Below are 27,301 nucleotides of genomic sequence, written 5' to 3'. Positions count from 1 at the left end.
AGAGAGAGAGAGTAAGTATGTGTATGTAAGTCAGAGGATGAACTGTGGGAGTTGATTTTTCTCCTCCACCATATGGGCTCCGGGAATTGAACTCAGGTCCTCAGCTTTAGCAGCAAGTGCCTTTACCTGCTGAGCCATCTTGCCAGCCAGAGCGTGTCTTTTTTCCCCTCCACCCTCCACTCATTGAAATAGAGTCAGACATGTTAAGGAGTGGGCAGGTGTGTTTATTTTCCTGTTGCTGTGATAAAACCTGACCAAAAGCAACTTAAAGATGAAGGTATTAATTTTTGATTGTAGTTCCAGAGGGGTAAGTATTCATCTTGGCAGGGGCAGGAAGCTGAGAGATCACATCTCAACCATAATAAACAGGAATTGGAGAGAGGGAGGATTTATGAAATGGAAGCAGGGTAAGGCTATAACTTCCAAGCCCTGTCCCCAGTGACATACTTCTTTCAGCCATTCTTTCTATTCCAAAAGTTCCATCCCCTCCCCAACCACCACCTACGGACCAAGTGTTTAAAGTCTTTAACAGTTTCAACACTGTTGTTTAAAAATGCTCAAAGCCTCTTTTGAAACTCAAGGCAATCTCCTATTCATGTTCCCTGGTTTAAAAAAAAATTTTTTTTAATGTGTACATCATATGGCACTGAATGTACATTACCATTCCAAAAAGGAAGAGGAGGTATGGTGAAGATAAACCCCAGCAGGGCAAACGTCAAATCCTTTCATAACTCTGTGTGTCTGGTATCTGAGCCACTTAGGTGGCTCCATGCCTCTGGCTTTGCTTCCTGCAACCAACATGTCTTTCTGAAAGGTTCCACTCCGTATACGCGGCTCTCCTCGAGAGGTGTCTCACAGCTCTGGCATCTCCAGCATCTTGGGGTCTCCTGAGGCTTCACTATTGCATCTTCGCACAGTGGCCCTTCAGGGCTTCCTGGTCTCTCAGAGCCGCCTTTCACAGACTATCCCTGCCACATGTTGTCTGGCCTCAGCAGTTCTTTGAATCTGTGGATGAAGAATTCATGACTCTTGCTCTTGGATTTTTGTGTCTCTAAAGCTAGTACCACATGGACGGCACTGCCAGGTTGGGGTGGACTCTCAACCTTCTTGAACATTATTAGCAGAAAAACCTCTTAGAATTTCTTATTCAAGTTGGATGCTTAGGTGTGTGGCGCTTTGTCCCCCCGCCTCCCAGCACCCCTTCCAGGGTTCCTGTGCAGAGCAGTCCTTTTGAGTCTCCTTAACAGTTAAAGCATCTTTTCCAGCACCTGTTTTAGGGGCAACATTAAGTTTCCTTTGCTCCAAACTGTACACTTTTATTTATTTATTTATTTATTTTTTTATTTTTCGAGACAGGGTTTCTCTGTGTAGCTTTGTGCCTTTCCTGGGACTCACTTGGTAGTCCAGGCTGGCCTCAAACTCACTGAGATCCGCCTGCTCTGCCTCCCGAGTGCTGGGATTAAAGGCATGCGCCACCACCGCCCGGCCTTTTTTTTTTATTTTTTTAAGACAGGGTTTCTTTATGTAGATTTTTTTTTGTGTGTGTGCCTGTCCTGGAAATTGCTCTGTAGATGAGGCTGGCCTTGAACTCACAGAGATCCGCCTGGCTCTGCCTCCCTAGTGCTGGGATTAAAGGCGTGCACCACCACTACCGGCCACTTTATTTCTTTTCCTTTCTTATTGAAGGTGTGTGTAGACAGGCATGTATTAGCATAATGAGGAATCATTGTGATACAGACTCAGTGTTTTGCTGTCTGGAAATTTCCTGCACCAAAGAAATTACTCTATTGCATGTTAGTTTGGTCTCAGACAGGTTCTTACAACAGGGTAGAAGATGCTAAGATTCTTTGTCAACTATCACAGGAATGGCCTCATTCTTCAGTGGCTGGTACAATCTCTGTTCACCTCTGAAATCTCTTGACCACGACCTCCACCAACATTACTCTAAACACCACTGTCTTCCAGGTTCCAGCTAGAATGGCCCATTCACCTCTGCTTATAGCATGCAACACACCTTTGTAGTCCAAAGTTCCAAAGGTTTTCTACATTCCTTCAAAAACAAAAACAAAAGGGTCGGCTCTTCACACCTATAGCTTCCGGTTTTCTGTTGGAGTGATAAAATGTCACAACCCCAAACAACTTATAGACGCCCTTTATTAGCTCACAGTTCTAGAGGGATAAGAGTCTACCAGGGTGGGGAGGCATGGGAGCTCCAGCAGCCGGAAGCTGAGGGCTCACATCTCCTCGGCAAACAGGAAGCAGGGAAAGTAAACAAGAAGTTAGGTGAGGCTATTATGTCCCAGAGCCTGCTCCCAATGATAAACCTCCTTCAGTCAGGCTTCATGTCCTAGAAGTTCCATGGCAACCCCCAAACAGCAGGTGTTCCATACAGGTGCCTCGGAGGGACATTTCTCATTCAAAGAACTCCAAATAGGTTTTCCCGAATTATCAGTCACTAGATTATGGGTTGAAAGGATTTCAGCTTGGGAATCAGCCGGGGAAACTGTGTCTCCTTAAGGCCACCAAGGGAACATAGAAAGAGTGGGGGTAAAGAGTGGGGACTTGCTGTATAATGAGGTGATGGCATTGAAGGAGTGAGTGTGAGGGCTGCAGAGTCAGGGGGGCGGGGCGGAGTGTGGGCTTGGGAACAATTTGGGCTAGCACCCTATACCTACACTGCACCCCGTGCTTTGGGCCCATGTCTCCTGTGGAAGGCCAGCTGATGACACACAAGTGTGGAGCTGCATGTCATTAACTGGAGTGGTTGAGGTCAAAATTCATGAGACGTCTGTTGGGTTTTCACGCCACATTGAAGTAAGGAATAATTTTTGCCTTTGTGTAGGACATGGGGCTCTTAGGCCGCTTCAGATAACCCCAGTGCATCCTCAAATTATCTTGAAGGACCTTGTGGCCAGCATTTCCCTTGCTGCCGAGCCTGGCGTTTGTGGTGGGAGGATTGCGAAATGATTTCAAAGTTTCAGGGTTGAAGTGTTGCTCAGTGGTTAGAACGCTTGCTTAGTACACGCACAAGGCTTAGAGTCCATCCCAGGTGTACACTGACTCCTTTCTTCGGTTCTGATTCATAAATTTTCCTCTCTTTGATCCCCCCACCCTGGATTCCTATTGTCAATTCAGGAATCAGGGAAAGACAAGTAGTTGTTTAGCCTAATTGAACTTAATAATAATAATCTTTCTGGAAATGGGGGAAAGGCACTCTCTCCCTCTCATCTTTCTCTTGCATAAACTTAGGAAACTCAAAGGATAAGTTTGTTTCTGGCAGATAGTTTTTCTTACAAATCTACCTTTGGGGATCTAACCTCCTGATTCTCTAATATAGATTAATCAGCCTTGTTACCGAATCTCAAATTGGGTCTATGCCAATGCTTTCTCAAGGATGCCTTGTGCCCATTTTGTTTGTCTCTGATTTTTATCCCCTGTGTTTCTTTGAGATGGGTCTCAGGTGGCTGTGCAGTGTTAGAAACTGGAAGAACTACTCTAGTTGTTCGTGGAGCAAGGTCTGAAATGTCTTTATCCTTGAGCGATAATGTGCTATAAAAGAGGTTGGATACACAGTTTCTTGTAATTTGGCCTAGCTTTTCTTTGCAGAAAAATTTATACTGTTTTGTGACCCAGAGTACTGAATGTACCAGTTTCTTATCTTAATTGGCATCAAGGATTGTAGCCAACTTCTTTGGTATGACATCAATACGGAAGAAGCTGGCTTCTTCTATTGGGAAGCAACAGTAGTAATTTTTGTTTTTGAAGACACAGTATGACAGTCATAATTATGAGTCCCTTTATTTAAATCTCCTGTGGTATAATCAGTGTGGCTATTCCAAACAATAGGGATTCAAGTTTGGATTTACAAAGTGTCTTAGGTAAGGGTCACTATGGCTGTGATGAAACATCATGACCAAAGTGACTTGGGGAGGAAAGGGTTTATTTGGCTCACACTTCCACATCACTTGTTCATCCTTGTAGGAAGTCAGGAGAGGAACTCAAACCTGGGCAAGAACCCAGGAGGTAGGAGCTGATGCGAGAGGCCGATGAAGGGGGTGCTGCTTATTGGCTTGTCTTCATCATGACTTGCTCAGCCTGCTTTCCTATAGAACCCAGGATCACCAGCCCAGGGATGGCACCACAGTGGGCTGGACCCTACCCCATCAATCACAAATTAAGATATTGCAGGGGCTTGCTTGCAGCCCAGTTTTATGGATGGATTTTCTTAATTGAGGTCCCTTCATTTCAGGTGACTGACTTTAGCATGTGTCAAGTTCACATAAAAACTAGCTGGCAAACAAAGGCAACACTTACTCCTAAGCCTGTAGCTTCAAGCCACAGACCATTTACTGCACATATTGATATGGAACATTTTTAAGGTTTATTGTTCATTTTGTTTTTTGAGACAAAAAAAAAAACCCTTAATTTGTAACTCAGACAGGCCTTGAACTCATGATCCTCCCTGCCTCAGTCTCCTGGATGCTTGGATTATAAGTATGCATCAATACGTCTGGCTGTTTTCCAATTGTTTTGCTTTGCATCTTTGCCCTGACATCTGGCTTCCTTCTTAATGTATATGGTATTCTTCATGCAGTATTAATGTATAGACTTATACCATTTTACCTAATGCAGTTATAAGTACATAGTTTAAGAGGATAAGGATTAGCACTTTTTTTTATTTACTAAATGTACTGTGAACTTTTATTTTTCATACCGTAATGAGCAAGATGTGGCAGGGAGGAGGGGAGAGATTCCAATCCTGATTTTACTCTGGATAATTTTGAAGCCTTGAAAGTCTTCTTTCGGGGTTGCCAGCATTGACACTATGTTTAAAGCCAGTTCTGGCATCTGTGTGCTGTAGACTCCGATGTGAGTGTGGTTTTCAGAGACAAGCCGGGAGGAAGCACTGCTGGGCACCTTAATTCACGCTCTGCAGGCTGTTTTCTCACTGAGGAAGTAAGCTGATTGGATTAAAGGAACTCACTCTCTAGCCCAGGAAGATAACTCAACAGTAAGGCAGCCTCCCTCCCTGAGTGGGCCCTGCGTGAGACGATTTTCTTCCAGGAAATATTCCTCTGTTGCATCTGTTTTTGTGTGTGAAATGCCTGCCTGCAAAACTCCTTGGCATGCATTTTAGGTGTCTGAGTCACACAATCTGTTGTTGGAATTTGGAAGACACTTTTCTTTTTCCTTTTTAATTTTGGTTTTTTGAGACAGGGTTTCTCTTTGTAGTTTTGAAGCTTTTCCTGGATCTTGCTCTGTAGACCAGGCTGGCCTTGAACTCACAGAGATCCTACTGTCTCTGCCTCCCAGTGCTGGGATTAAAGGTGTGCGCCGCCCAGATGGAAGACACTTTTCTTTAAGGTCCGTATTTTCTATTTTGTAAAATGACAAACAGCTTTCAAGATACTAAGGGTTGGTGTTGCAGAGAAAGAGCAGGTATGTTGGCCTATGATTCTGAACCAATGATTTCCAAATCTTTTCAGTTTAGTTTCTGTGACAGACATGTTGATAAAGAAATACAATCTTTACACAGTGTGTTTTATTTTGTTTCTGCATGAATCTATCTTTAATATTTCAATGTTTAAATTTTCTTTTTTCTTTTTGGTTTTTCGAGACAGGGTTTCTCTGTGTAGCTTTGTGCCTTTCCTGGATCTCACTCTGTAGACCAGACGGCCTTGAACTCACAGAGATCTATCTGCCTGCCTCTGCCTCCCTAGTGCTGGGATTAAAGGCGTGTGCCACCACTGCCCGGCTTCAATGTTTAAGTTTTCAAGGAAAGTAAAAGTATATAAAGCAAACCTATAATGTGAAAGAACTTCTGTTAACTCTCCCTGCCCAGAGGGAGTCATTGAGAATGGGCACTACACATCTTTGTAGAATTTCTCTTTATAGTATTGTATTATTAATACTAAAATATTAATATCATTAAATAGTATCATTTGCTAACTTGAATATTTAAAGATTATGAACATCTAAGTTTAAAGGATATTAAATGTTTAGGAATTTATTTGTATAGGAAATGAGAAGAGACATTGTAGACAGGTCAATAAAGACCTTTCATTGTTTGTTTTTGTTTTTTGAGATAGTTCAAACTGGTCCTGAGTGCAAATTCTCCTTCCTCTATCTCTCAAATTCTTAGACTATGGCCAAGACTATACCTTTATATCTATATTCCCACATTAGCTATGGAGACATGCTGAGCCTCTTCCTTCAGATCTTTATGATTACCTCAGTCCCTGGAATAATCCGGTTTTAATTCAGAAGCAGTTGCCCAGCACCAGTAAATGCTGAGGTAATTAATTTTGACAAGAGCAAAACCGAAGTTGCTCATTATACAGAACTCATCATTTTGGCTTTGCTGCGACCTTTGCCTGTAGTTGATGTGTTACAGAGTCACCAAGAAACATCTGCACTGTTTTCTGCCTGCTAAATCTCAGCGGAGTTACCGTGTTTCAGGGGCAGAGAATCCAAGGAAAATGCCTTAGTTTGGGGAGTTGCGTATGACACTCAGGTCTGTTGCTACTGGGAGGCTGTGCTGGTCTTTGAATAGCCATGGTCTATAGGGAGGATTCTGTGGTGGTATTGTGTTCCCCAAAATATTGTGCATCCTAATAAACTTATCTGGGGTCAGAGACAGAACAATCACTAGATACAAAGTCTAGAAAATGATGGCACTCACACCTTTAATCCTAGCACTCCAGAGGTAGAAATCCCTCTGGATCTCTGTGAGTTCAAGGCCACATTGGAAACGCACACCCCTTTAATCCCAGGGAGTGGTGGTAGAAAGCAGAAAGGTATATAAGGCGTGGGGACCAGAAACTAGAAGCAATTGGCCTGGTTAAGCTTTCAGGCTTCTAGCAGCACAGTTCAGCTGAGACCCATTCTGGATGAGGACACAGAGGCCTCCAGTCTGAGGAAACAAGACCAGCTAAGGATCCGGCGAGGTGAGCTAGCTGTGGTTTGTTCTGGTTCTCTGATCTTCCAGTCCACCCCAATACCTCAGGTTTGATTTTATTAATAAGAACTTTTAAGATTCCTGCTACAGGATTCATCAAATGGACTGAAGTTTGGGGCTCATGTAGTCCAGCTGCAGTTTCTTTCTTGCTATATGAAAAAGGCTGTTTAAGGTGCGGTCAATTTTTTTTTTTTTGACAAATAAGACATTTCATGCTTACATTTATAGCTGCTGACTTTTGACATTCTGAAGAATGCAGGTGGGATTGTCAAGTGTAGTTTATTTTGGGTACTTATTTAAACTGCGGAGAAAACATTAAGTTGCTTAACTATTATGACACTGAAAGCTTTGCACTTTGAACTTTGCCCCCCACCCCACCCCTGACCTTTTCTTTGTAGCATTTCTTAGGTTGTATTACCTCTGCTTCAGGACTAATTCTAGAATGTAGGAAAATGTAAAGATGATTATTTTTGTGTTTTGAGGCAGGGTCTCCCTCTGTAGCTCAGGCTAATCTAGAACTCACCATATAGCCCTGAATGTTCTTGAACCCACGGCAATCCTCCTGCTTCCGACCCCCAAGGGCTGGAATTACAAGCGTGAGCCATTGTGCCTGGCTCAGAGATTGCTTCGAACAGTACAATATCTACTTGTTGGAAAGGATAGTTGTCTTAGGAGATCTAATGATAGAATTCATTTTATCACTCTGTTCCTCTCGAGTCCCTCAAATAATACAGGGGCATTCAAGGAATGTATAGTACCCTGAAGTATAGTTATTGTAAAAGGCCCATATTAAAACCCTGTGAGACAACTAATGCTCCCAGGGCCTCCACGTGCTGGTTTGGAGGTTTCAGGATGTTCTCAAGCCAGAAAACGTTGGACTGAAAGTGTATTTTTAAACAAACGTTCCAGTATCAGAGTTCTTGAGCCTCAGTAGGCCAGCTCATGGGCTGTGTGGTGACTCTCACTTCCAGCAGGTCTTCTTGGCTGGAGGTTTTCTCAGTGTGACATCCTTGACATTGTCATTCAGGCTTCAGTCTTCCCAGCTCCACCCCCCCCCCCAGGCTGCGGTATTCCTTCTGAGACTGAGTTTCCCAACGTAGCCCTGACTGTCCTAGAACTCTTAGACCAGGCTGGCCTCAGATGCACATAGACCCACCTGCCTCTACCTGCAGAATGACGGGATGAAAGGCATGCCACCTTGCCCAGCACCCCAAGGCTTTTGATTTGTATACTGTGAATTACCTAAGGTCTACTGGCTATACTATCACTTAATGGCTCTCCATTATTGGACAATCCCAGTGCTTGGGAGGCAGAGCCAGGTGGATCTCTGTGAGTTCAAGGCCAGCCTGGTCTACAGAGTGGGTTCCAGGACAGGCTCCAAAGCTACAGAGAAAGTGTCTCAAAAACAAACAAAAATCAGTTCCTAGTACCAACATTCACTTACAGTTTTACCCTAAGGCTGGGGCCGGTGTCCCAAGCCTGGAGGTAGAGACAGGAGGATCACAAGTTCAAGGCATGCCTGGACTGCAAAATAAGTTCAAGACTACCCTAGAAACTAAGTGAGACCCTGTCTCATAATAAATAACTAAATATTAAAATAATATTTAGCCGGGCAGTGGTGGCGCACGCCTTTAATCCAGCATCGGAGGCAGAGCCAGGCGATCTCTGTGAGTTGAGGCCAGCCTGGGCTACAAGTGAGTTCAGAAAGCACAAAGCTATACAGAGAAACCTGTCTCGAAAAAAAAAAAAAAAAAATAAATAAATAAATAAATAAATAAATTAAATAAATAAAATAAAAATAAAAATAAAAAAATAAAAAAAATAATGCCTGCCTGGCGTGCATTAGGCTGAAGGTTTATTCTTCAATGCCTAAAACAAATACACAACAACAACAACAACAAAACAAAGGCACTCTCACCTACCAACCAAACCCTACCCACATCCCCGCCCCGAAAAAACCCTTTATACGTGAGGTTTAAATAGAGCATGAGTGATATGTGTCCTCTCTGTTTACATCTGTGAAATGGTTACTTTACTTTGGTTGCTGATTTTTGTTCTCCTGGGCTATGTGGTGGCAACTTTGGAAAGCTCTGGTGTGCTGTGGTTCACCAACACTCTTTCTGCTGGACTCACAGAGAGTCCCTTCTTGGAGACAATGAACATGTACTTATTTCTTAGATATTTGGTAATACTTCATTATTCCCATAAAGTATTTTAACTAATGAAATTTAGGACCTTAAAGACATTTTATATATCTGTAATGATTTACGTGTGTGTGTGTGTGTGTGTGTGTGTGTGTGTGTGTGTGTTGTGTGTGTGTGTGTGTGTGTGTGTGTGTTCGTGTTCATTCATTTATTTGAGATAGGGCCTCCCTGTATAGTCCTGGCTGTCTTGGAACTCACAATGTAGACCAGGCTGGGCTCCAACTCAGAGATCTGCTGGCCTCTGCAGTAGGATTTAATCGTGAGCACTAGGATTAAAGACTGGTCCCTCTGTGCCTGACATTAAATGTATCTCAAATACAAACCTTATTTATGTAGTTTTTGAGAGTGAGCGGGAGAGGGATATTGTCCATTTTAAACCATGAAATAGTTTCTCTGACATTCTTTGTTATATTTATACTTAAATAAACACAAATATAAGAATATTTAATTTCTCATATAATACATCCTGACTGCTCTTTCCTCTCCCTCTACTTTAAAAAAGTTTTATTTATTTATCATGCATACAATTTCTGCCAGTTTGTATGCCTATATGCCAGAAGAGGGCACTAGTTGTCATTATAGATGGTTGTGAGCCACCATGTGGGTGCTGGTAATTGATCTCAGGACCTCTGGAAGAGCAGCTAGTGCTCTTAACCTCTGAGCCATCTCTCCAGCCCTTCCTCCACTTTTTAAAAGACATATTCTTGACCAGAAATTTGGTACATGGGTTACCAGCAGACAACCCTCTTATTTACAGGGTTTCTCTGTGTGCTTGGTAGTCCTGGGTCTCTGTAGACCAGGCTGGCCTTGAACTTAGGGAACCACCTGCCCCTGCCTCCTGAGTGCTGGGGTTAAAGGCATGTGCCAGCACCCCTGGCAAATTTGTGGTTTAAAAAGAAGCACACTGTTTTCCTTTGGATGATTAAGTGGTATCAGTCTCTGTGGTTGTTTTTTTTTTTTTTTTTTTTTTTTTTTTTTTTTTTTTTTTTTTTTTTTTTTTTTTTTTGGTTTTTCGAGACAGGGTTTCTCTGTGTAGCTTTGCGCCTTTCCTGGAACTCACTTGGTAGCCCAGGCTGGCCTCGAACTCACAGAGATCCGCCTGGCTCTGCCTCCCGAGTGCTGGGATTAAAGGCGTGCGCCACCACCGCCCGGCCAGTCTCTGTGTTTTAATCCATTATTCATTTTAGCCTAGATCTCTCTGGCATTCTTCTTCAAGCTTTGTGTGAACTGGGTCGTAAATCTTTCAGCCCTGTTGCTGCACTTTCAGGTCCTAAACTTGTGTATTAGTTTATATATAAAGAAAAGGGAACAGTGAGTTTCTTCTAATTTACACTAGAGCTTCCAATCCTTTGTGTACCAACCCAGAACATGATAGATTATTTATGAAGTTTTCCCACACCATCTTCTGTAGCTTCCTTCTTTAAATATTAATGTAAGTGAAGTAATCCTTTAAAATAATGTTTAATTGAACAGACATTTACATTGTTGCGCCCCATACCCTCTCCTGTGTGGTGCAGATTGCACAGTGGTGAGCCTTGTGAGCATGTCTGCATTTTTGTCTGCATTCCCTCTCCACCACTTTGTCAACCCGGCTCCATTCTGACAGTTTGCTGCCTGTCTGCAGTAGAACGTGGTCCACACCTCAGCCAAGCCAGTGTTAGCATCTGTCTTCCCAGATCTGGCAGACTCCAGACCATATAAATAGAATTCAAACTCTGAGCTGCCCCTACCACTACCCCGTTTCCTGCCCCTGCCTCATGAAGCTTCTTTCTCTAGACATTCCAGCCCCCCCCCCAATTTGGATCCCAGCCTGTGTTATTCCTCCACCAGCGCTGCCTGGCTCTCCATTATTGGACAAAGTCCTCTCTATGTTTCCCCTGACTTTGGCAGATCAGCATCTCCTCGTGTGGTCTGTTCATTACTCCTGTGGCATGTGGATGTTTTTCTACAAAGCAACTTAGCTAATTGTTTAATATATTACATTATATATTATATAATAATAATATGCCTCATTTACTGCCAACCCAGTGTTAGCCTCTCTGGAGCCTAATCATGGCCAGCACATGGTAGATATCAAATGCATGCTTTAAATAGTTTTCCTAATTGTATTCATTATGATAATCCTAGTACTCATATTATCTCTACATTTTTGACTGAAAACAAATTTTACTCTAAGATCCAAAAGCAAAACTACCATTAATCACCTTAAGAAATGGACTGAAGAAGAGTTCACAGCCTCCCAAAATGATGTAACAAGCTGGAGACCCTAGTGTGCAAATTTGAACCTATCAGGGAATGCCAGACACCAGCCTTGAGATCTGCATACAAGTGCTTGCATTATGAGTGAAGAGCAGTGCTCTCCGGGTGTAGAGCCCTGGGCCTGAGTCTACACCAAGAGATGGCTGTCGGTTCCTCAGTTTCCATTTTCTCCTCCTGTGTGGTTATGTAGAATTTACCGCTAGGTGTAGCCAGCCGCTATTGCTAGCTATTACCAGTTTGCCTTCTTGGCAAGTATAGTCACTGCTCTTAGGCTCAGGGGCCAGAAAGCAAGTTTCATGCCTGCTGCCACCCTGTCCACAAAACATGGAGAGTGCTACTTTGGGTCACGGATCCAAGGTCATGTGTGATGGAAGAATGAGAAAGGTGAAGCCTGGGCTCCGATGGCTGATTGGGTAACCTATACAACCTTAAGCAATCCAGGATAACCTGGGCAAACTTCTGCATGACAGAGACGATTTGTATCTTTCACTATTGACTTGACAGTCTTCTGTATTTGAATCCAGCTGGAATTTACATATGAATTTCAATAGTGTGTTTTATGACCCGGACAATGAGTGTCTAGACAGAAGTAAGAGCTATCTGGAACAGGAGTCATACATTCCCTGGAGTGGGCAGAGATTTGTTTCATTGTGGACTAAAGGAGCATTAATGTGTTGGATTGGTGTTAAAATTCCATAGATCATTTCTCAATTCTTTTCTAACTCTGAGAGTCAGTGGCTTTGGGATATTGATATATTTCAAATATAGAAATATTTCTAGTTCAGTAGTAAACTGCCTGCCAAACATGCATAAGTCCTGGGTTTTGTTTCTTTATGAGTTCACATAGAGAAAATAGGAGTAAGGTTTGGTTTCTCTGTTCAACATAAAGTTCTTTTCTATCATTAAGTACAGAATTTAGGAAGATAAGCATAGTTGTCCATTTGTCTATTAGGGTTGCATCCCAGGACTTCTGGGACATAACTGAAGCCTGCAAGTGGTTCCTAGCTATATGTCTATATGTTTACTTCCTATATATAAACTTATGATAAAGGTCACTTTATGGGGTAGGTGTAGTAAGAGCTCAACAGTCAGAATAGAACAGTTATAACCATACACTGTGGTTAAAGTTACCTAACGCTTACGAATTGTATGTTTCTGGGATTTTCCATGTAGGCTTTCTCGATCAAGGCTGACCATGGGTAATTGAAGCTGTGTAAATGAAACCACAGATAAGGGAAGAAGGACCACTTTGTCTTTAAGAGAATTCTACACAAGAGCAGCTTTGAAGTGATTACTTTCTGTCCTTTCTCTGTTGAATATTGTGTTTTCACTGTGTTGAAAACAGAATGTGTTTATTTCTGTCCATGAACACCATTGTGCATCATTAATTCATCATGTTTTAATTTCTTTTTTGTTTGTTTGTTTTTCGAGACAGGGTTTCTCTGTGTAAAAATATGTATTCCAGGCTGGCCTCAAACTCCAGATCCACCTGCCTCTGCTTCCTTCAGCAAATCCTATTAGCCTGTGCCACCAAAACAGGCTTAATTTCTTGTTAAGAGATGAAAGTCAAATAGAAATGAAACAAAAAAAATGCATTTTGATGATTGTGAAGTGTACCTGGTGGATGATATGGATGCAGGAACCATTAGGCTAGTCCAGGGTTATACAAACTGTACTTCTAGTGCCCATATGCCAACTGTCTTTTTTAAAGTTGTTTTAGGGGCGACACCCATACTTATTCACTTGGGTATTTCCTTACTCTCTACAGCTATATTTATTCTACAAGAGGAGAGTTGAGTAAACACATTCCAGGTTGTATATTTTATAAAACCTAAAAATATTCACTATTTGTCATTATAGAGCTTGTTTGCCAAACTGAACTAGATTAACCCATGAAGATTTCTTCGTAGAAGCAAACCTGAGGAAAGTTTAATAATAAAAGGAACAGGGAGATTGTTCAGTCCATAGGAACTCATTGTGATGAGCTGCAGTCTGGGTAGGATCTGTTTTCTTTCTTCAAGATGCAAATATATGGGCATTATTATTATTATTATTATTATTATTATTATTATTATTATTATTATTATTTTGGTTTTTTCAAGACAGGGTTTCTCTGTGTAACCCTGGCTGTTTGGAACTTGCCCAGTACATCAGGCTGGCCTCAAACTCACGAATCAGCCTGGCTAGAAATTCTTTCTTTCTTTTTCTTTTTTTTCTGGGCTACCATAGAAGCTGTTTGCTTGACTCTATGAACATCATCTGTGTTCATGAACAGGGAAGATAGATTCCTCTTCTCTGTATCAGCCTCCAAGGAATTATTGGTCATATGGTTTTTGTTCCTGTTAAGCAAGTGTTAATTTATGAAGTCTTTATTTAGGAAAAAAAATGACATAGTTAACTACTCTCTACCTCCAAAGCAGTAGAATATAATCATGGTAGCCATGCCAGCATAGAACAGCAAAGCACGCACGTGCACACACACATACACACACCCAACAAAAATTAGTCATCTTCAAATATAGTATTAGATTGCTCACTTGCTTGCCGAGCTATAGTGATAATTTATGACTGGCCAGTGATCCTCCAGTCAATGGAGGTCTGGTTCTCTTCCATCTCTGGTCCTGGCATCTTAACATAGTGATACCTGGAGGCCTTACTTTGTTCATCTGTGTCAAGGCCCGGAGGGAGAAGGAACATGAAGGGCTGTCAGTTGCATGGTGCAAGCCTAGAGGGGGGTGTATGTAATGTCTACTAAGTTCTTGTCTGGGATGCACTTGCCACAAGACATGTAGGAAAATAAGGAAGAGGAAATGGGTTAAGTAGCTAGCCAGCTGGTCCTATTAGTCATAAGAACCACCTTGTTTTTTGAGTGACAAGCAGGAAGGAGCCCGCCCTCCCTTCCTATCTGGTTTTTCCTTTTCTTTCTTCTCTGGAAGCTCTGAATCACTGATGAATGGCACTGGCTGAAAGGCTAGCATTTAAGCAAAAGAATGACAGTGTCACCAAGACAGATACTGGTGACATACATCTTAATTTGGTATCGTGTGCTGTGTACTGAAGATTGACATAATTCTTTTTTTTTTCATTTTTCTTTATTAAGAAATTTTCTACTCCATATACTATCCACAGATCTACCCTCCCCCCATCCCCAGCCCTCTTTCCCAAGCCACCTCACATCCCCACATCCCCCAAATCGAGGTCTCCCATGCGGAGTCAGCAGAGCCCAGCACACTGAGCCTAGACATAATTCTTAAGAGAAATCTTCTCTTACTCAGTTCTTAGATTGTTTCTCCTGGCTTGGCTAAGACCAACTGATGCTCCATGGCCTGCTCCCTCTGGTGAGATGTTAGCAGAAGTGGCCTGTGTCATACATACGTACAGGGGCCACTGCTTTGCCAGTGAGTGCACATTTTGTGGAGTTGAACTACCGTTGTGACATGTGTGCTCTTCAAAAGCTTCTAAGGAGATTGATTTTTTTGTGATTTATAAGCTGTAACTCCTAACTGTATTTGTTATTAAAACTATATTTAGATATTAAAAGATAGCAGCTCATACCTAAATAGGTGTAAAAATTAAGTTGTGTGTGCTATAACATAAAGAAGCTCGATTTTGTTTGACTTAGGGAAACACATTGCATTTCATAATTATCACATGTTGAATTAAATTTGAATGGTCGGACTAGAGATGGTGGGAAGCAGGTGGAGAAATTGTGGACTGATGCAGAAGTCTCCATTGGGCTTGTAGTTCAGCTGGTGAAATCCAGCACCCAACCAAGTATTGTCTAACTTGATAGAGATCTGCTCACAGCAGATTAGCAGCATTGGCATGTAAGGTATTTCTTAGAGGTCATCTCTGCATTTGTAAGATTAATGGGTTTGAGTTGTAGCTCTAAAATTCCTTCCAGGATTAAGAATGTCAGCAGTCATTAATTCAATTATATGAGGATAGTTCAAGTTTGGGGCATTTTTACTTTCAAGAAATAATGTCGTTTTTATCTTTGGAGCACAAGTATTGATTTTTATAAATTAGTTATGATGTATGTAGTCATATTGCTGTGTGTGAATGTAGGAACACCTGTGGCAGAATGTGCATGTTGGAAGTCAGAGGACAAACTTGGATGTTATTGCTTGTCTCCTGCTCTTCTTCAATGTGTATACCAGGCTAGCTGGCCTGTGAGCATCCAGGGGTTCTCCCAGCTCTGCCTCTGCCGTGCTTTTAGAAGGACTGGGGTTATAGACATGTGCTACTGTGTCTGGTTTTATTTGCATGGTTCTGAAGAGCTGAACTTGTGTTCACACTTGGGTGGCAAGCGCTTGGCCCCCTGAGCTGAGTTACTTTGGCTGAACGACCATTTTCAAGCTGAGGTCATGAAGATACTTCTTACCATTTTCCAGTTCTTGACTGTTCTGCTGCTTGTTGGTAAGACAAGGTCACAGTACATAGTCAAGGCTGGCCTTGAGAGCATGATCTCCCTGCCTGGTGCCTTTCTGAGAGCTGGCATCACCAATGTGCATTACTACTGCCTGGGTGATTAGAAATTCTTGACCTTCTAAGTCTTGAGAGTATGCATTTTTTTTTTAAAAAAAAAAATTAAAGATGAACTGCCTATTGTATTCCCAAATCGTAATGAGTGAGGAATTTGTTCTGTCCTGTCCCCCTCCTGCTCAGTGAAGACCTCTCTTTCCTGAGAATGCTCTTTCAAAAGGGACCTTGATCCCGGCAATTTGCTCTGCTAGATAGTTGCCTGGAAGAACTTGACAGAGTTCTCCTGAGGGTGAGAATGGTTTGTCCCCCAAGGTCTTTAATTTTATTGTTTTTATTTTTGTTTTTCTCTCTGTGTTTTAACTCTCTGCTTTGTTTTGAATTTTTAAAAATGCTTCCAAGACAGTACTTTAAGGCTTCTTAAAAATTGAGGCAAGTTATATTGTAACTGTAGGAATATGAAGATTTTGCTTATTGAGTGAGGTGAGAGGAAGTCATAGAATACATGACTAGCACATAGTGACATTTAGGTATAATTCTTAAAAGTAGGGGAGGAGTGAAATTGGTCCTGATACTAAGACTGATACTAAGAGCATTCGTGCATACATGTGTGTTTTGAGGCCAGAGGATATCTTTGAAAGATTGGCCTTAGTTTAGGCTTGTTTCTAACTACATCTTACAACCTAAAATAATTCATTTCTATGAACTTACGTGCTGCCAGGTGGCTTGTGGATATCCCCCTCTCCTGCATTTCCTGCTTCCTCTGCATCCAAATAGTGACTCCACCTTTCATCTTCCCCGAGACCTCTCTGTCCCCAGAAGTTCCACCTAACCTCTTCCCACCTAGCTATTGGTCATTCAGCTCTTTATTAAACCAATCACAGTGACACATTTTTACAGTGTAAAGGAATATTCCATAGCAGAACTCCTCTTCTATTAGGCCAAGCTGGCTGGACATTTAGAAACAGGGATTCCTGTCTCCACCTACCTTCCCAGAGCCACCCCCTAGGGATTGAACTCAGGTTCCTGTGCTTGCAAGGCGAGCACTTTATGGACTGAGTTGTCTCCCACTTTTAACAACCTCCTGAGGGAAGGATGGCTACCCTTTTCCTTCCTGTCAATAGCTTTATCATCATAGTAATGGTACTTCACAGGCATTGTGTCCTATAGCAAATAGTGTGAGATGGGATTAAACAAAATGCACAGGTCAGATCATATATATGCCTCTTATTTACATGTTAATATATGTATTATATAAAGAGTACTGACAACACACACACACCCTGAAAGTTGACAAACCATGTCAAGTCTTAAACTGTAGCCTTGTTCTATGAGTTAATATTTTTATTTCCAGAAAATATTTCCAGAAGAGTTGATTGCAAAGACATTTAATTTAGTGCCATTTTAGAAAAGAAAAAGCTGAACCAGGTGGTGGCAGCACACGCCTTTAATCCCAGCACTCGGGAGGCAGAGGCAGGCAGATAGATCTCTGTGATTCAAGGCCTGCCTGGTCTACAAAGTGAGTACTAAGACAGTCAGGACTGTTCCACAAAGAAACCCTGTCTTGAAAAATTAAACCAAATCAAAAGCAAAACAAACAAAAAAATCTGGCAACAGCTTAAAGAATACAATGTGACACCATGAGACCAGTGCCATAATTTCTCCAATTACAAAATAACGTAATGTTACCATTTGAATCGCTTATTAAGTATATATCCTTTAAAATACTTTTATGCACTTTGGAAAAGATTAGGTAATAAAATTCTATCAATTGAATTTAATGACTCTGTTTATTATGTAGGCACATAATTTTATAATCATGCTAATAAAGCTCACATTTGCTTATTACATTCTTTCCACCTCTCCATTCATCATCCTCATGTTTTAACCCCTCCCCAGACAGCCATTTCCTTTTATCTCTTTTCTAGTTAGCATGCAAGATAATTGGCTTTATTGTGGCATTTTTCATGCATCTGTATCCTATTTTGTTCTTATTTGCCCCCTCTAGGACCCCATCCTTCTCCCCCTCCTCGTTCTCTTGAATCTCTGATGGTTGGAATGAGAGATATCCCCCACAGGATCAAATGTCTGAGCACTTGGTCCCCACAGGGTGGCGCTATTTGAAGGAAGTCATTGAACGTTTAGGAGGTGCAGAGCCTTGCTGAAGGAAGTACCTCACTGGAGAAGGGGCAACATTGAGAGTTTATGTCCTGCCCCTCTTTCAGGTCACTCTGCTTCCTATGTGGTAAATTGTTATCTTGTTTCCAATGCCAGCTGCCTACCGCCATGCCTTCCCTGCCCTGATGGAGCCTAGGCGACCATCAACTTTCTTCCTTAAATTGTTTTTGGTCATGGTGTTTTATCACAGCCACAGAGAAGCCACTGAAACGACTTTTTATACCACACTCTCTTAAATGATCATCACCCTTTGAGAAGCAGAAAGGTCTATCATTGGGTGCTTCTGAAAATGAATAGACGTTCATGATCTTAACATTTTTGCTTGAGTGTATTTTTTATAACAGATAAAAAAAAATGCTAATCTGTGAGATTAGCAAGATGACTCGCCACCAGACCTGACGACTTGATTCTGAAACCCGGGACCCTTATGGTGTAAGGAGAGAAGCAACTATCAAAAGTGGTCCTCTGACTGCCATGGGATGCCCTGGCATACACTCCCTCCCTAAACCCCCCCCACAGTAAATAAATGAAATAAAATGCTAATTTGTACTTCATAAAAAAAACTTTGAAGATCCTAGGTGGTCATTTGTTTTTAGTGATTACTTTTACTGACTGACTAGTCAGTCTGGTGGAAGACTTGACTAATTTTTACACGAAATATATACCTTATGTAGCTCTCATTGTAGAATTCAAAGCCTCTGAGTTGGTGAGTATAGGCTCTGTGTGTCTATGTGCATGCACACATATGTGCACACACACTGTTGAGAAACACTCCAGCCTTTTCTTTGCATCAGTATGACTTCAGGACGCATGATCAGGAACACACACTCCTGTTAGTGAAAACACCAGAGCCTCTGGGTGCTTCATGGTCCCCAGTATTATTTTTACTCAGGTCACTGGTGTCTGAATATGGAGTAGTCAAATTGCAAAGAAGGAAAATAAGATATGCTCTTAATTTGGAATTTTAAAGGTCACATACTTGGTGTCATCAACCCACCAGATTTTACTCAGAACACAGCACTATGACAAGTGACCGACACTAAACATTAAGGGGTAAAAGGTAGATGCAGTAAATCTTTATGAACAAATTGTAGTTCCACCGTGAAGATCTGGACCTTTCTCAAACAACTAGAATTTTATTAGACTATTTATTATTCAAATTTATTGAGGAAAAAAATGCTGAGTTTTAAATCTTTAAATTTTGGGGGGTGGGCGTGGCGATACAGAGAGAGAGACCGAGAGCGTGTGTGCTCCTCTGCACCATGCATGAGTACAGAGGTCTGATGACAGAGTTATGGAGTTCATTCTCTCCTTCCACCTTAACATGGGTTCTGGGGATTGAACTCCAGTTGTGTAGCGAACACCTTTACCTTTTTAGCCATCTCCACAGCCCAGACTTGAAATCTTTCTGGACATTTCAAAAGTTTGCTACTATAGTTACACAATTCAGTTATTTTAGTGTCTTTATGGCAGTGTGAAACTATGAGCAAAATGAATTTAGAACATTTTATTACTCCTTCGCTCCCCCCCCAAAAAAAAAAACACCCCATCGTTCCAGTTAGCTTTCTCTTCTCCTTTGCCACACAAATCCCTACTGTCCTTTGTACTTCTATAGTTTTTCCTGTTCTGGACATTTTGTATAAATAGTATCTTAATAGGTAGTCTTTTGGATGACTTCTTTCTCTTAGTGTAATGTTTTCCTGCTGTAACATTGTATCTAATGAAACTACATTTTTTATTGTGCTCAAGAAGTATTCTGATGTATAAAATGGGCAAGTTTGTTTTTTTTTTTTTTTAAATCTGTTTACCCATTGGTGGACATGGATTCCCTCCCATCCTTGGTCTTCAGCTGTTGTAGATAATGCTTCTGTTAAGATGATGTGTATTTGTTTTTACTGTGTCCTGGTCAAGGGGAGTGGCGGGGTTGGGTTGAGGTGTCTCTTCTCAGAAGGGCAGCTGTTCTGGTGGATAAGTCCTTCCCGATTATCCTATCATTTGACCTTTTCCACCTCCTTAAAGACCTTGTCTCCAAACTGAGTCTCTAGTATAGCTGGACATAATGGACAGGATTGGCTTCGATGTATCATTTTATTTGGAAGTGCTCAACAGTTCAGCATACAGAGACATTGTTCTAACAGAAGTTACTTCAATCCTTAATATCAACTCCTGCCCCTCAGCCCCTGTGCCTGGAAGGACACATGGTTAAGACAGGAATGAAACAGGAAAGAGAAAGAGTAATGTAAATTCCTGGAGTCTCTTTCACTTGTTTGTGGGGCCTGGATAGTCTCTCTGGTAATCACTGTCCTTAACGCAGAGTAGGGGCCCTTCTGATGTTGGAAGGGATGTTCATGAATTATGCTGGGACAGTGGACATAAATAGGAACTGGCAAGGGAAATTGGGATGAATGGTTCCACAGTTGACCAAGAAGGAAAGTCTGTCGCAAACTTAGTTCCCTCCCTCTGGAGTGTCTCTGGGAGACAGGAAGGCAGATGTCATCTGTGACATCAGTCATAGGGACTTTATTTGTGTTTCTATATCATGCCCCATTTTCTTTCTTTCTCTCTCTCTCTCTCTCTCTCTCTCTCTCTCTCTCTCTCTCTCTCTCTCTCACACACACACACACACACACACACACACACATCTTTGAAAGGCAATAGTAGGTTAGCCAATGATAGTGTGAATTCCCACGTTCACAGTTATGGGTTGTTGGTGTGAAAACAGTGATCTAAATGAAGGATGATCTGTAAATGTTTCTAACATTATTGAAGTTAAATGTTTTATTTCTTGCAGGGAACAACAAATCATTTCAGCTTCAAAGCATCTAAGACTGCCATCCTGGAACTGGGCTGGAAAGCGATAGGGAGGGGCCTGGACCATTTTTTCATTCACTTCTCAAATTTAAAAGGCTCTGAAGAGAATATAAAATGGCAGAGGTTTAAAGTTAGTATTCAGGATGAATGATGATAAACCAGATATGAGAGAAGATGAATTGCATTATATATCTGTCAGTGATAAAAACGGGAATACATCTGAATACGACACAAAGTCACCATCTACACAGCATCCTTCAGCTAGTCACGGGGATTGGCACGCTGCTAACACAGATGACATGGTGGTGGATTATGAAATGGATCCTGCTGTGGATAGCAGTGAAAGTGTGTCTTTAAGCCATCGCTGTGTTGGAGCACTCGGTTACCCAGAACCCTCAAGTGATTTCGTTAGTAAGCCTGGGTTTGCAATGCCCAGTGATCCTACCCATCAGTCTTCTGCTTACAGTCCAGTGAAGCCCCCAAACCTGCATACCAACTTGGATTCCCTCAAGTCACTCCAGGATGAGAGGTTTGAGCCCCCCCTGTCCTGTATGTGCAAGTCTGATGATGATTTCGACTGTGCAGACTCCCCTGAAGCTTTGGAGCTAAGACAGACATTTGACACGAAAGGGGACACAGCTAACCGTACCTTTATAGCGCACCATTCTATTGAAGAGGGTCAGCCTTCACATGGTCTGCCGCCAGTGAGTGTGAAAGGTGGAAATGCGTTGTTGTCCTGCTCCACTTGGACATCACCCCATTCCTCGAAGCTGCACGTGACAGGAATCCACTACAATAGAGAGGGCTTGGAAAGCCTTCAAGCCCCACCATCAGAGGCTCTAAACACAACCTACACAGTGTGTTCCGATGTACCGATGCAGACGGACAGTGCAGACATTGGAATTCAGTGTCAGTATTCCTTAGGAAATGTCACCAAAGAGTACGCAGATGGGACAGAGCAAGGACGCACTGCAGAAAAAGAGATACAAGCTGCAACACCAGTTTCTGATGGGATGGAGGTTCCCAATGGGTCTGTGTTACAGGAGTTCTGTTGTGTATCTGAAGATGGACCAAACAGTGAGACACATTCACACGGCTCATATGGTCAACAGGAAATGGGCCAAAATCTAAGAGAAACACTGTCCAACTGTCATGTTGATAATGAATGCCCTTTACCAGCGCCAGCTTTTGATAAAAGTAAAACCAGAGTCCTGGACACTGAGTGTAAAGTCACTATGACCAAAGACCCACACATCGCTTCCTCTCATGACAACGATGACGACTCAGAAATCCAAGAGAATACTGAAGAGCTGACCCTAAGAAGTGTCCCAGGGCAGCGGCGTTCATTGTATGAAATGGCTTGGGATGCAAATGGTAGAACCATTAGCACAAATAATACAGCTTGCACGTCAACACCAGTCCAGCAAACCCCCAATGTAAGCCTTACGCTTTCACCTGTTGGAGCAACAGAGCAGTGCAATCATGTGGAGAATGGTCCAAGAGATGCTAAAAATGCACCAAACTTGAAAGGTGCACCAGTGAATATGCCAAAGCCTAATCTGGGAAAATCCGCTACCAAAACAAATACTACTATAGGCAGTAAAGTTAGGAAAACAGAAATTATAAGTTATCCAAGACCAAACTTCAAGAACATTAAAGCCAAAGTTATATCCAGATCAGTGTTGCAACCCAAAGATGCCTCCCCAACGAAGGGCACACCCAAACCTCAGATTACTGGGGTCTCCTCAACCCCACCAGTGCCTTCTAAACAGTTGACAGTTGTGAACAGACCACCAAGGTCTGACTTTACTGCAGACAAAAAAGCAGAAATCCTAATTAACAAGACAGACAAGCAACAGTTTAATAAACTCATTACCAGTCAGGCCGTGCGTGTTACAACTCATTCTAAAAACGCTTCACTCAGGGTTCCAAGAACAACATCTGCCACGAAATCGAATCGGGAAGATGTTGACAAGCCGCGTTCTTCTCCTGCAGCCAGCGAGACTGGGTCTGTCGCTGCGTTCTTCCAGAAGATCAAAGGCATTCTCCCAGTTAAAATGAAAAGTGCAGAGTGCTTGGAAGTAACCTATGTTTCCCACATCGATCAGATTAGCCCTGAAAAGGGTGAAAAGGACAGCAGGGATCTAATGGAAAAGCAAGAGCTGGGGAAGGCAGCCATGAATGAGACTTTTGAATGCAAGTCTCTGTTTGTGGTAAGTGAAAGCCATTGTAGGCTTCTGGGAGCGGTGAAGAAAGCTGGTGTATCAGCAATACATACGTTACCTATTAGTTGCTAATAATATCACTGAACTTGGTTCATAATTTGTATGCAGGTATTCTTTGCCCTGGTCAGCCAGTGTTCATGAGTCAAAAATATAACAAACTTGCATAGTGAAAAACTTGGTTTCAGTATTTTCTTGAACATGGGTGTTCCTTTTGATAGTGTTTTAAAGGAATAAGTTAATGCTTTAATATATTTAGATATTTGAAGTGAAGTAGCTGATGTCAGGTTACGTTTTATTTTTCTTAAAAAACCAAAGGGGTTCTAAGCAGGCAAACTACATTTAAGAACTGGCTAGAGAGTGCTGCTGGTAAACACATCAATATAAAAATCGCTCCTGGTATCTTGTTGGTGGATGTAGCCTTGGAGGCAGACCCTATTCTCACAGATTTGTGAGTCTGCTCCGACCAGCTGCGTGACCCAGGTCTGGGAACTTTGCCACAGCCAAAAGGGAAAGTGGATGTGTAAGGTCACCTGTAGCCCATTTGCATTGGTTCCTAACACATGAAGAAAATCCCTATGTAGGAAGTAAAGCAGTATGTCTTCAGCAGCACCAGTCAAATCCTGATGGGGGACTACATAGTCACTTAAAAAAAAAAAAAACCTGAAGCATTATGGCAGTCCAAAGGTTGTTTTTCTGTAAACATGCACATGTTTTTTGACAATAGTATGATCAAACTAGTGTTCCTAGCATTTGCCAGGCTGCTGTTGGGCTGTGTATGTGCCCTCAGGTCTATTTTTGGCAGTGGAAACTTAGGTGTATTTTCAGCCCCACTCAGACCGCCCTTGAAATGCTTGTCCTCTGGACGGGGAATGGATCTGCATGAAGAGGAGAAAGACAGACAGCCTTTCTTCGGGGATTCTGGTGTGGGAGGAATGAAACACAGTACGGTCAAGTACACGAGGTTGTTTTGTTTCAGGTTACATACATAGCAGGTCGTGCAGGGATTGTCTAGATGATATACAGTAGAGATACTCTTGTCCTGGGTCAGTTTACAGATGTTTAGCTTTATCAATAACTATTGGTAAGGATGGAATGCCATAGAGATTCCTAATCCAATGGGATTGTGTATTGTTTCAGGACACAGATCTTTCAAGTTCTTTTTATGTCTAATGGAGAAAACTCTGATTTAGAACTTTTTTTTTTTTTTTTGGTTTTTCGAGACACGGTTTCTCTGTGTAGCTTTTCGCCTTTCCTGGCACTCACTTGGTAGTCCAGGCTGGCCTCAAACTCACAGAGATCCGCCTGCCTCTGCCTCCCGAGTGCTGGGATTAAAGGCGTGCACTACCACCACCCGGCTAGAACTTTAATATACCAAATAGAATTATAATAAATTCTCCATTGTAATCAGTAGTCTTAAATAGGTGTTTATAGATATGTATAGAAACAAAATATTTTTCCTTAATTTATGGAGAATTTGGGTATCAACATTCCAGCCAGCATAGCTTTGAATTCAGCATACAGTAGCCCAGGCTGGCCTTGAATTTGAGGTCCCCTTGCTTAGCACCCTTCATGCTAAGATTAGTTATGCACCAGCATGCCTAGTTTCATGAGAGACGTTCACTCACTTGTAGAACCCCAGTACCAGAAAAACTAATGAAGTTTCTTGGACATTTGTCTTGAATATAAATTGCTTGTGTAGTTCTGAAACTGGAGAGTTTAGGTTTTGTTTTATTTCCTTATATTTCCAATTTGGTAGCTGCGGACCCATGATGTGATATTGAGGTGAGGCCATGGAATCCTCAGGTGAGATGGATTCCAGCAGTTTGCACCTTAGCAATGTTGCAGTGAGACCTTAGAATTAGGTGTGAAATGTTTTGTAAGGCTCTAAGGGCTGTCCCACAGTCTCATCACTGGCACTTGTACTTGTCTGCTAGAGTGAAGAACTATGCGTCTCTGACCCTGTCTTACATACAGTAGTGTCCTCCAATTTGTCTAATTCAACTCTGACACATTGCTTCCTAGCATGATGAGGCTAGATCATAGCCACAGGCTGGCTTATTGTAGAATGCTACACAAGTGAACTCACATTGCATTTTTTTTTGTTAGTCACTTCAGTAGTACCTAGTAGTACCCAATGATACTGTCGTAGAATAGTGTGTGTGTGTGTGTGTGTGTGTGTGTGTGTGTGTGTGTATGTGTATGTGTATGTATATGTATGTGTGTGTGTGTGTGTATTTTGTTGGTCTTAGTCTTCAGGTACATTAATTTATTCAAGGCTGCCTACACTTTATGGCTGTTTGGTGATTCGGATTTTTTTATCTGGGAGAAGTGATTTGATTTAAACTGCTATAGAGGGCTAAAAGTAGCTGCCCATGGCAGAGGTCGTGTGTTCAAGATAACATGCTGGGTAAAAGGGAGCTGTAGCATAAAGGAAAGACGGGCTCAGGCGCCTTCCTTACAGCCTGTCATTTAATTGTCCCAGTAATGCTCAGGGCTTACGCCCATTGTCTTCAGCAACAGTGGGTCAGTTGTTATCTATGATAGTGCCTCAGAGGGTTTATTTAAAACTCACACAGCTGTAGAGGAAACAGACGCTCAAACTCAGGTCCCCCATGTCTCACAAACTTGGAAATCTTTCAGAATGTGGGCTCTGAAGGTAAAGCAAGTGATTCATGGAAGGTTCACTCCTGTATGTTGAAGAGAAGTTTGGTTTGCTCCTTAAACGAAAGTTCCTCTAGGTAGGAGAATTCTGTGTGGCATTCCAGTGGCAACATGAATCTGTAGCATTCTCCTTGGATACTAGCTATTCGATTAGTATTGACTTCACCTAGTGTATGGATTCAACAACCATTGGTGTAGGACTATATATATGAAACAATCATTGATGATTAAACAAAGGAGGATCATGGTACAGAATATGCAAGCCTGAGCTTCAGAGCATGAATTCTGGATAATTTTAGATTTGTGGTTCCATCATTAACTTCCAAATTACCTTCTATGAGGCTCAGTTTTTCTCTATGTAAAAGGAGGAAATTTTAGTTTATAGTGTTAGAATTTGTACTCGGAGTAAGACCTAGGCTCCCATTTCCTTATCCCTACAGTGGAAACATTTGTTGGGCACTCACTGTGTATGCCATGTATGATAGCACTTATTAGGGTATAAAGAAAGACAGCTTTGGTCCAAATAAATGTTTTATCAAGTCCAGTGGGATGATCAGAAAATAAGCCACCAGGGGCATAATTACTGAGTTATGAGAGTGATCAGTTTGCTGCTGTGTTACAGGACAGGAAAATGGGTGGTAGCAATTGGGAAGATTATCAAGGGAAACTTCTGACGAAAATGCCACTCAGCCACATGCCATAAGTTATAGGGCATGCACTCTGGGCATGGTGAGGAAACCCCAAGTCTAAAGATGAAGAACCACTGGAAGGTATTCTGATGCAGGGGATGGCCTGGCAGAGGTTGTGATGGGAATGGGGCCTGCAAGGAAAGATAATTGCAGGAGCTGCCACACGCTAAAGGGTTTGATGTGATTTTAAAAGAGTTGAATTTGAGGAAGGTTTTTGTATGGCAGAATATTTGTACACTGTGAAGATGTGTCTTCTGATTGGTTTTAATAGAGAGCTTAAAGGCCCCATAGCTAGGCAGCAGGTATAGGTGGGATTTCCAGGAAGAGAAAGGAAGAGGAGGAGAATCTAGGTACACAGGAGACTCCAGGAGACATGGAGAGGAAATAAAAGGTGCAAGATGGAAGAGAGGTAACAGCATGTGATAGAATGTAAATTAATATAAATGGGTTAATTTAAGTTATAAGAGCTAGTTAGGAACAAGCCTAAGCTATAGGTTGAGCTTTCCTAATTAATAAGTCTCTGTGTCCTTATTTGTGAGCTAGCTGGTGGGACAGAAAAAGACTACATTTTTGTAGAAGTGGGGAGTAGAAGCAGCAGCAGAGGCTGGTGTGACCAGACAGTCCCTGAGGATATGATTTCAGTAATCCTTTTGAGAAATGAGCCTGTCTTTTGTACTAAGGCAGATGGAAAGGTGGGCTAAAGAGGTAAGAAAGGAAGCTTTCATTGTTTAAGATGGGCACCTGGGTATGTTAATAGGAGACAAGGTGTAAATTGTGAGATAGATAGGTAAAACTGGTTTAAGTTTTGAAAGTGTTCCATGTTATTTCTAAAAA

The 27,301-nt window shown here is 41.9% G+C and overlaps 1 protein-coding gene across 3 annotated transcripts in view; it reads left to right on the top strand.

The window, feature by feature from the left end:
- The window catches only part of Mtus1 (microtubule associated scaffold protein 1), a 146,371-nt gene that overhangs the window by 28,606 nt on the left and 90,464 nt on the right, over positions 1-27,301 (top strand). For all 3 annotated transcript variants that reach the window (XM_037211691.1, XM_028872346.2, XM_028872352.2), the window contains exon 2: positions 20,873-23,105. In XM_037211691.1, coding sequence (XP_037067586.1) covers positions 21,036-23,105 — 2,070 coding nt within the window. In that variant the 5' untranslated portion in view covers positions 20,873-21,035. The remainder of the gene's footprint in view (positions 1-20,872; positions 23,106-27,301) is intronic.

Source organism: Peromyscus leucopus, chromosome 17, assembly GCF_004664715.2.
Source record: "Peromyscus leucopus breed LL Stock chromosome 17, UCI_PerLeu_2.1, whole genome shotgun sequence".
In the NCBI taxonomy this organism is placed as follows: domain Eukaryota; kingdom Metazoa; phylum Chordata; class Mammalia; order Rodentia; family Cricetidae; genus Peromyscus; species Peromyscus leucopus.
This window is presented reverse-complemented; position numbering and strand designations above follow the sequence as displayed.